This window comes from Crinia signifera, chromosome 9 (genome assembly GCF_055691185.1).
Source record: "Crinia signifera chromosome 9, ASM5569118v1, whole genome shotgun sequence".
Classification (NCBI taxonomy): Eukaryota; Metazoa; Chordata; class Amphibia; order Anura; family Myobatrachidae; genus Crinia; species Crinia signifera.
Genome location: NC_139225.1, coordinates 111099460 through 111109412, shown reverse-complemented (window position 1 = coordinate 111109412; position 9953 = coordinate 111099460). Strand labels below are relative to the sequence as shown.

Below are 9953 nucleotides of genomic sequence, written 5' to 3'. Positions count from 1 at the left end.
CTTTGCGAGCCACTAGCGCAGCAGTACCGCTGAGAACTCGCCAGCACCGCCCGGTGAGGAGACACACAACGCCCAGACCCAGAGCCTGCAAGGGAGGAGGAAGTGCAGCGCGGCAGCCCCTAATAAACATAGCCGCCGCCCGCGACGACTACAACTCCCACAAGGCACGGCGCCGCCTCGCTCCTCCCCGCTTATACATATTTATATATGCAAAGCGCCGGCTGGCCAATGGGGCGGCGGGAGGTCACATGCCCGCCTGGCAGAGCGCGGCGAGGAAGCGCTCATGAATAAGTGAGCGGCGGCCGGGGCTAGGCGGCCAATGGGGGCGCCGCAGTGTCACGTGGTGCAGCCAGGGAGGCTCGGAAGGAGAAGTTATCTATCAGTGAGCACGGTGCAGGGACTCAGAGCTCAAGTGAGCAGCACAGGGGGCGGCCCGTCCTGGGGCCGGGGAGCCGCAGCGTATAGACAGGGGGCGACCCCCGCTTCGTGCACACAGTGTACAGCACCAGCGGCGGCCCCGGGGCAGTGGTAGGGCGGCGGTATGCGCTGACCATGCCGATCTTACTGTTCCTCATAGACACGTCCGCCTCTATGAACCAGCGCACTTACCTGGGCACGACGTGTCTGGATATTGCCAAAGGCGCGGTTGAGCTATTCATGAAGGTAACGGGACCTCGTGCCCCCTGTGCCCGGCCTGGGGAGGGGGGACGCGGGTGTGTGGGCGCTGTACTGACTGCTGACTTGTGTTGTGTTTGTGTCCCCGCAGCTGCGTGCCCGGGATCCGGCTAGTAGGGGCGACAGGTACATGCTGGTTACGTACGACGAGCCTCCGTACTGCATCAAGGTAATCATTCCTTCCCACCGCAACCGGCGACGCGGCGGCTACTATGCGGGCAGCGGGGGAACGCGTCGGGGTCGCTACGCCGCCCTCTCCTCCGGGAAGACAAAGTGCCCCTCGCGGGGCTCCTCTCTGAGTGGAGGGCGGGGTGTGGGGGACACGCAGGCACCGGGCGGGAGGTGTTGGGGGGATATTTCGGCGGGAGTAGCCGGGTCGCAGCCACGGAAGATGGCGGACATCTTGCTTTTGTATGGGCTATGAGGCGCCCGAGATGGAGGCGGGGAGGAGAGTGGTGGAGGGGCGGGGTTGGGTGACGTCAGCGGTGCAGCCACCGGATTGGTGGAGGGTGTGTCCCGGAACTGCCCCCAACCTTCACTCCCTTCTCTATGTTAATTGGAGTGGCAGGGACTTCAGTGATCAGTAATAATACGGGGAGGTGAGGGGGCTGGTGCCATAGTGCCCTTTCCGTATTATCTGCCACCCTCCTCCTCTGTACTCTCTGCCATTCTTTTCTCTATATAACCTCTGGTGCCCTTATCTGTGTACCCTCTGCTGCTTTGCTACCCCCCTTCTCCGTGTACCCTCTACTACCCCTTGGTGTACCCTCTGCTGATTTGACCTGCTCTGCCATCCCCTCTCGTCTACATTCTGCTACTTTGCGCCCCCCCCCCAAAAAAAAAACACGTAGCCTTTGCTGCTTATTAATATTCATTAACAGTTCCTTTTTATAGTGCTGCAAATTCCGTTGAGCTTTACAATTGTAAGTAGTGATAAAGCAAACTGGGTAGTTACAGACATTCAAAACAGGAAGCCACGCATGCTTACAGCCAATCGATCACTTAGCTGTCATGGGCAACCCCGGCTCCAGAGTATCCTCTGCTGCTTGGCACCACCCTCCTCCAGCGTAGGCTCTTCAGTTTTGTCACTTAGGTCTGCCGCTTTTCCACCTTCACCCTAGAGTACCCTTTGCTGCTTCCCCAGCGTAGCCTCTGCTGCTTTGCTGCTGCCTCCTCATATCGTGTAAGCCAGGCATGTCCAAACTATGGCCCTCCAACTGTTATGAAACTACACATCCCAGCATGCCTTGCCATATGTTTAGCATTCCCTAATGGCAAAACTGTGGCGTGATGGGACTTGTAGTTTCAAAACAGCTGGACAGCCATGCAAGGTATAAACTCTACTGCTGTTATCCAACTAACCCCTCCTTCCCCCCTTGTACCCTTTGCAGCAGTTGATGCTCCCCCGCCTCATATTTTATGTCATTGTAGTCCCTGCTCCTGTCAAATTGTACATAATTAGAATTGTCTAAATTTGCCTTTCCCTGGCATATTCTGCCTTGTACTTCCAGAGCAACTGGTTTGGTAGACAATGTTGGGATGGCACAAATCACTAGTGTAATGGTTTTTAGGCCTGTCGCCTCAAAGTTAGGCCACAGGCCATAGTGATATTAAGTCCACATATGTGTGGCCACATACATCATGGCAGAACTTGTGGGTGGTGAGCCCCGGTGAAAACATTTAATTTGGGGCCCCATACACCCCAACCCAGGTTCATAATATGTAACATGGCAGGGGCAGCAGTAGGCCCCTTAGACCTCAAGGGCCCCCAGTGCACTGCACCTGCTGCATCAATGGTATTCCACCTCTGACATACTGAACATACATCTTTGCTGCAGTCACACCAAACTGCCCCTCTTGGCATTCCAGATCACGTGAGGTTCTTCTAGTGTCGACAGAAGCCTTTTATTTTTTCACCGAAAATGTCTCGGCCATATTCCCTCGAGCTTCCCCTGCATCTCCCCAGGAGGCTCACTTACAATTTGGCATTTGATGTGCTATTTTTACATAGGAGGGAGCACAGGAGAGCTGGGCAGTGAAGAGCGGCAGGTGCCAGGTAGCTTGTATTGGCAGGTGCAGGGCGGGAAGCAGCAGCAGGATTTAAAAAAAAGATTTTCAAAAGACTGGCCGGCTGTTGATTGGCTGAGAGCACTCTCAGCCAATCAGTGGCCAGCAAGTCTTTTGACCCCCCTGCCGCTGCTGCAACTATCTGGGAGTTTTGCGTCAAAATGGCACATCAAGTGCCAAATCCTAAGTGAGCCTCTTGGGGCATTGGAAGGCTGCAGTGCCGATGCAATATTTCCGTGAATGATGCCATTCAGATATATTGCTTGTACACACTGGATGATGGTGCATCGATATATCAGCCAGTGTGTATGCACCTTAAGTCTCTGCACCTGTATACAATGTAGCGGCTTTTCCCAATAAAAGTTCTGTTCCTATCCGTATACAGATACCGAGGTATATGTACTCAGTCATTATAGGGGAGAAGTAGTATCTAATACTGCTTTTCTCCCAAGTATTACTGCGGCTGGCTGTGTGTGTGTGTGAAATGCCAGGTGCTATGCGCCCCTGTCATTATCGGTGCTGCCATCTTTAAGAATGCGCTGATGATGTGGGAAACATATTAAAGGTCAGTGACTGTATTGACACCTGCAGCTATGGATTTCTTCAGCTGCAGGTGTAGTGGCCTCTTCCCCACAGCATGACCAAGGGGGGGAGAGAAGAGGACGCAGTACAGTAACACTATGCTTATGCCCTGTATGCTTAAGCAGAGATCACCAGAGGGGGGAGTTCTTGATTGCTCAGGTCTCCTTATTTGTGGTTTCAGCTTTGATAGCCCTAATAATAGTGGATGCTGTTTCACTGTAAACACTACATTCACATGTTTCAAATGATGCAAGGGTGTAATTTTAGGTGATGTCTGAAACAGCAGAATGGATGGTGGGGGCGATTGAATTTCACACCTATTGGCCCTCTTGTCTGGAATTACAGAATGCTTGGGAGTCCCTGAATGTCAGCCTTTCAACGCTTTTATTTCGCAAACCACCTATATTCTTGTGATGGCAACAAGGGGCGGTCATTAGGTTGACAGTCATTAGGTTGACATGCTGAAAGGTTGACATGCTGAAAGGTTGACCCAAGCATTAGGTTGACATGGGGTTATTGACTGTCTTTTGACCCGACAGGCGGTATTTCATGCCCTACCATCCACTAGGGTGTAGCGGGAGAATAACATAGTGTGCCGAGCACAGCGAGGAACCGAGCCCAAAGCATGGCGAGGGAAGCGGTGCACTGTAGAATCCTTTAAAAATAGACTAAAGACGTACCTATTTACTCAAGCATTTCACTGATATCTACTGTTAAGCTTGTTTTTGTATTTTGAGCTGTAAAGACAATGGTAAAACACTTTGAGTCCTATTGAGAGGAAAGTGCTATATAAATATCATTATTTATCCTGTGTCCATGTCGACTGTCTACATTCAGGTCAAAAACCAGTGAAAAACCTCATGTTGACCTTTTGATTGTCGACCTAATGACCTGTTGACCTTGTCCCATGTTGGTCTACTTGCTGTCAACCAAATGATCCATACCCGTAATGAGAACAAAATGGCAAAGCGTTACATTTAGAACATAGCACGGGAATATGAGCACATAGCTTTTTGCTATAGCATTCTTTTTATTCAATTTTTTTGTAAGTGTATTCCATTGTGTTTAAACATGTTTTGGACACAAATAAAGTTACTATCAGTAACTCCAAATAATTAGCCGATGGCTTTTTGACTTTTTTATGTCTTGTGACACGATTTTTAGGTGTCCTTTTTTTTTCCTTTCTTCAATGTTGTGTGTTTGCTTACGTTTTGCAAACATTCTTTGTCATATTAACTTCTCCAGTGCTAATGTAAGCTTCTTATATGGGTAAGATATTGAAGAATCATGCTTGGTTGCAGGGAAGGCATGAGCCTAGGTGGTTGGGCATATTGCATAAATGGTTGGAAAATGTGAATGGGTTTCAGTAGTATAAGGGAATGTTGTGCGTTAGATCTTTGCAAAGGACAATTAAACATGACTGTCAGAGGTCTGAGCTATTTATCAGGGTTGAGGGTTACCTGCCAGTTCTGCCCCCAAAACCAAAGCAATAATGGCAGAGAATTGCCTGCAGAAGTTGCATACAATGATAGATACCAAAAAATATGGTTTGCAAGTGTCACCACATACTAACAAAGACTAACGGAGATATATCTGCAGATCAATTGCTCTTTAGATATATCTTCAGACGGATCATTCAGCGTGTCTTCCATACACAGTGCCTGATTAGTCATGATTGACATAAAAACTGGGCAAGCTCAGCTGTCAATCACTGGCGGCTCCTGCAGCGGCGGAACGATCCGCCAATATATCGAGCATTGGCTTTGTTGCACAGCCGACGCAATATATCTGTGAATGACACCATTCAGATATATGGATGGTACAGACTGGCTGATGGGCCTTCAATATATCGGCCATTCAGTTGAACGCCTGATTTCGGCCAGTGTGCATGCACCTCCAGATTCCTTAGTCATGTACTTGGCATGCAGATGATAGCTGGATACTTATTATGGGTAAGACCAGCTTGACACCTATAGCTCTTTTTTTTTTTTTTTTAGCGTGTTCCATAATCTAGTGTTTTCAATGCACATTTGATTTCCTACCACATGTACATAGCCAGAGTGGAGCTTATGCTCCATATTCCCGACCACATGTGCACACACTTAATGAGCCTTCCAGTGGGTTTCTGGGAGGAAATCCAGGTGAGCATGCTCCACACTGTTGGGGCCAAGACTTCAATGCTGTGTGGCAGTAATGCTAACCATTAAACCATCCATGCTGCAGAAATGGGGACATACAGTATGACACTTTCAGAATTCTATGCCTACCTGAAAATATAATTTGATCTGAATTAGAAGACCCACTTTAATAAGAGTGGACCTGTCATACGAGAACATGATTAAACCTAGTGTTCCCGCTAGGCTGTTTTAGCGGGGCGCTGTGCCCTGCCCGTTTTTTTTTTAAAGGGCAAAATGCGCCCTGCCCCTCTTGCAGCGCCCTGCTAAAACAGCCTCACGGGGAAGCCCAGCGGCGCTTCCCCGGCAGCATAGTGGCTTCGGAGGGGCCGGTCCCACCCCCTTTGATGACACCGGCGGCCCGGGCACGCCCCTTTGATGACGCCGGCGGCCCGGGACCGCCCCCAGCTGTGGCCCGGTCCGCCCCCCGGCGCCCTGCCCGGTCTCCATCCTAGAGTGAACACTAAAACCTTTAATGTTCATGGCCAGTTGAAACTTGTGGCTTTTTAAAATATAATATCTATCTGTGCTTCCCACACTTTTTTTTTTTTCTTGTTTATGTTTTAAAACCAAAATCTGTTGCAATTTATCTTGAAATAGTTCTGAGAAGAGGAACAGATCAAGTCCCAGATACGTATTAACTGTTATCTAAATAGCTTGGCCGCTAAGGGATGTAAATATCCAAGTTAAGTGGCTTGTATTTCATCTGTGGATGTGCTGACTGTTTTAAAGGTTTGTTGTAGACCTGAATGTGTGTGTTGGGAAAATAGAAGATATAGTCCACCCTTTTGGGTGGTGTCCGTTAAATATTTAATCTAATTATAAAAAGAATCACTACAATACTTGGCCCTCCTACGTCTAATTTTTTAACAGCGTGAGATGGCTATATGGTACTTTTGTCTTTATTTTTTTGATCTGTGTTTAATAAAAGAATGTGTTTGAAACTTCTTGCTTAATTGCCCATATATTGAACATAAGGGGTTCCTCACTAGCGCGGCTTGTCACTTATTCAGATAACATCCCAATACAGTCGGGGTCACAGCAATTTGCTTAAAAGAAAGCAGACCTCTGATTTTGAAAACTGTCATTAAGATCTTTTTTCTTTTTTGGGGGGGGGGGGGGGGCGCTTAGGGATGAGTGTCTTAACAAAAAATTTCTATTTTTTTATTTGGTGCCCATTAATTACCATGCTTATCGTGCCCAATAGCACCAGGTTTAGTGGAAAAGCCCATTTATAGTACTGCTTATGGCGCTTTAACCACAGACTTCTAGCCCATTTCTGTGCGCCAACACTTAAGGCACCAAGCATAAATGTGAGCATTTGTGGGCAAAGTATCTGTCAAATTGTTACGTCCGTTTCCCATTACTGGTGGCTTCCCCAAAAAAACTAAATTCCACTGTAAGGGCTATTTCACACGCTCCGGCTCCTGCCGGGCGGCGAAAAGCCGTGCCGCACACCGTAGTTAATAATGGACACAATTGTGTCCATTCACACAGGACGGCCCGGTTGCAGCCAGATCCCACCACTGGAAGGGACGGCTGCCGGGCTGTGGCCATCCCCTCTGTTCTAACCAGGGCTGTGGAGTCTGTAGATAAATGGTCCGACTCCTCATATGGCTGACCTCGACTCCTCTACTCCGACTCCTGTATTAATATGCGAATGTATTTGATACATTCCTTGAAGGAAAGAAAGGCAACATACATATTATTACTACAGAAACTAGAGGCTGGGAAGCCAACAGTCTACTGTATTGAACAGTTTAAGCAAAGGACAAACACAATGTTTGTCCGCTGGTTTGCTTGCTCGTCACCGTTCAATTCATGGACACAAGGAACGATTTCTTTACCAAATCGTTACTGGCGACGAAAAATGGTGCCTGTTCATCAATATGAACCAGCGTAAGGAATGGCTTAGCCAAGGTAAACAAACGACCCCGCGCATGAAACAAGATCTTTATCCACGTAAAAAGATGTTGTGCGTATGGTGGGAGAGCTTGTGTTGTATGTTTTCTGGTGACAAAATCTGGCAGCCCAAAAGAGGAAAACAAATATCAGGAAAGTATGGCAAAAAGTTAGTGTTTTTTTTTTTTTTTGTGGTGTGTGTGTGTGTGTGGGGGGGGGGGGGGGGGGGGGGGTAATTGTATACCGGCCTAATTGTTTGCTTACAAGGACTGGTCAGTATGTGTTCTGGGGGCGTTTGTATATTCATCTATGTAGCATTTTGTATGCTTACAAAGAAAAAACATTGATATTTGTAATAAAATATGAACCTACTTGTCTATAAATTCCCCCCCAAAAATCTCCATTTACTGAATGTCATTGCTATGAAAAATAGTTAGTAGAAGAGCAACTCCCAGGCTCTTGTTTGACTTGAGCGCTCGCTCTAATGACACCCGTGATATTAGACAGGGAGAATGGGGTTGATGGTTGGCATCCACCGTGCAGAGTGCCCTAAGCTGAACTCTGGCGTCGGTGACATGCACTGGTTTTGTTTCCCAGCGATCATGCAGTGTCCAGTGGCTGGCAGCCGTATGCTCTGTGGGTGCATTGCACAGAACATAATGTCTGGTTGCAAGGAGGACGTGTGGTCTGAAAAGCCGCATGCGGTGGTTGCACAATTAGTTTACAATACAGGTCTCTTCCTGTATTTGGGGTCTGATTGTTCTTGGGATCTCTACAAATTCTAAGTGTTACAGTTCAGTGCATATTCTGGGATGAACCAGTAACATCCTGCCGGTAATGCCAAATGTCTTGCACTGCCCTTCAGTACAAAGAATTACATGTGTTGCAGATATTGCCCTTCAATCTTCAATCTGCCGCTGATTACACAGGGTCTAATGTATATCTACGTTGGGTATTGATGTCACTTTATCTGGGGACCTAAGGCATAGTGAGGCACATGACTAGTCGGACTTTCTGTTCACAGCATGTCGCTGATCATTAGATTAATAGACTTGGTTCTTTGACATTTTTGTAGACCCGTCACACTTTGTTGCTAAATGAAATCTATAATGTTCCTAAACTCTGTAGAGTGCAAATGGTCCACCCTCCGCATAGTGGCGATAGTCATGCTGCATTGTATTATTCCTCTGTAATACTTGTGACTATGCTTTGTGTCTGTAACCTAGCACACTGGTAGCTCTGTGTGCAATATGCAAGCAGGTAAACGTGTAGCCGTGACCTACATATGTAAGAATACTTCAAACAGGCAGAAGATAAAAGGAAAACAAAGACGTGTCCATAGATGTAGGTGGCAGCAGAGCTGTACAGAGGGCCCGTTTGCCTGCTAGCTGCAGTGCCTAGACTGCTGATGCCCGTAGTCTGCCCATATTGGTGCACACCTCTCCCAGAGCGTCTAATACATTATTTTATCTATTTCTCATAATTAATAGATGCTGTGTTTTTTTTTCCACATTATTAAGAAATTCCGACTCCAACACATCAGTTCCTGCAATACCTTTGTTGTACTAACACTAGGGCTTATGGAAAGCTAAAGCAAGTGAAGTCATGCATGGTTTCACTGTGCACACACTCTGGAGCACAAAGCATCAGCATGTTCCTGGATGTGACCGCTGAACATATCGTGAACTAGATCATTCAGTGTGTGTGCACTATGGGCCTAGGTCACATCTGATCGCAAGGAACATTTTGTTTGCAAATAGACTAAATCAGTTGTGTGAGGCAGATGTAACATGCAGAGAGTTAGATTTGGGTGGGGGTTTGTTCAAACTGAAATGTGCCCTTCGGTCCGCTCTGAATTAGGCCCTATATTGTTTGTCCAGGCAGTTAAAGGGAAAATTGTTAAACCTATTCATGGACGAGATCATCTCTGTAGACAGTCAGTAGGTCCTCTCTCAAATTGTCGACATGGAAAAGGTAGGAAGTAAAAATGGTTTTGTTGTATTTATCCAAATCAGAGGAAGCGTGTACCCTCGCAGATTGCTTAGCTCGCCACGCGTTGGCCGTTTATTATTCCCAATTGTAGTCCACATAGATGGTAAAAAGCCGAAACACCTGTTAAACAAGGTCATATCAACCTTTGTCGCAGTCGACATTTTGCATGTCGACTATTCGGAGTCCACCTCGTACTGTAGATTTATCAAATGGATACCCTGCAATTCACTGTAGGACCCAATGATAGCCTGTCTCAGGCATTAGGCCAATGTGTTGGTGGAACACACTGAAGATCCAGTCCTGCCAGCTTTAAGTATAGTGGCTGTAATTGGTCATACGAGACTAGGGTCTTGCTTTAGAATGCTATTACTGGTATAGAGGGGAAACTGCAAGATTAGTCATGTCCTTCAGTGTTTTAGCATAATATCATGTATTGATTTGGCCTGATATCTCCCCCACCCCCCCAATAGTAATGTTATCAGCTCTCACACCCCATGTTCTCCCAAGTGTCCCATTCCCATGAACCCCCCATAGCAGTGTAATTAGTCCCCTTCCTCCTAC

The 9953-nt window shown here is 47.2% G+C and overlaps 1 protein-coding gene across 5 annotated transcripts in view; it reads left to right on the top strand.

Annotated features, from left to right (window-relative positions):
• Positions 1–277: 277 nt before the first annotated feature.
• Positions 278–9953, top strand: part of LOC146035842 (integrator complex subunit 6-like) — a 67796-nt gene continuing 58120 nt past the window's right edge. For all 5 annotated transcript variants that reach the window (XR_014460727.1, XR_014460726.1, XR_014460728.1 and 2 more), the window contains exons 1-2: positions 278–663; positions 767–844. Coding sequence is in view for 2 of the 5 variants with exons in the window: in XM_083159515.1 (XP_083015641.1) it covers positions 553–663; positions 767–844 (189 nt within the window). In the remaining 3 variants the exon portion in view is untranslated. The remainder of the gene's footprint in view (positions 664–766; positions 845–9953) is intronic.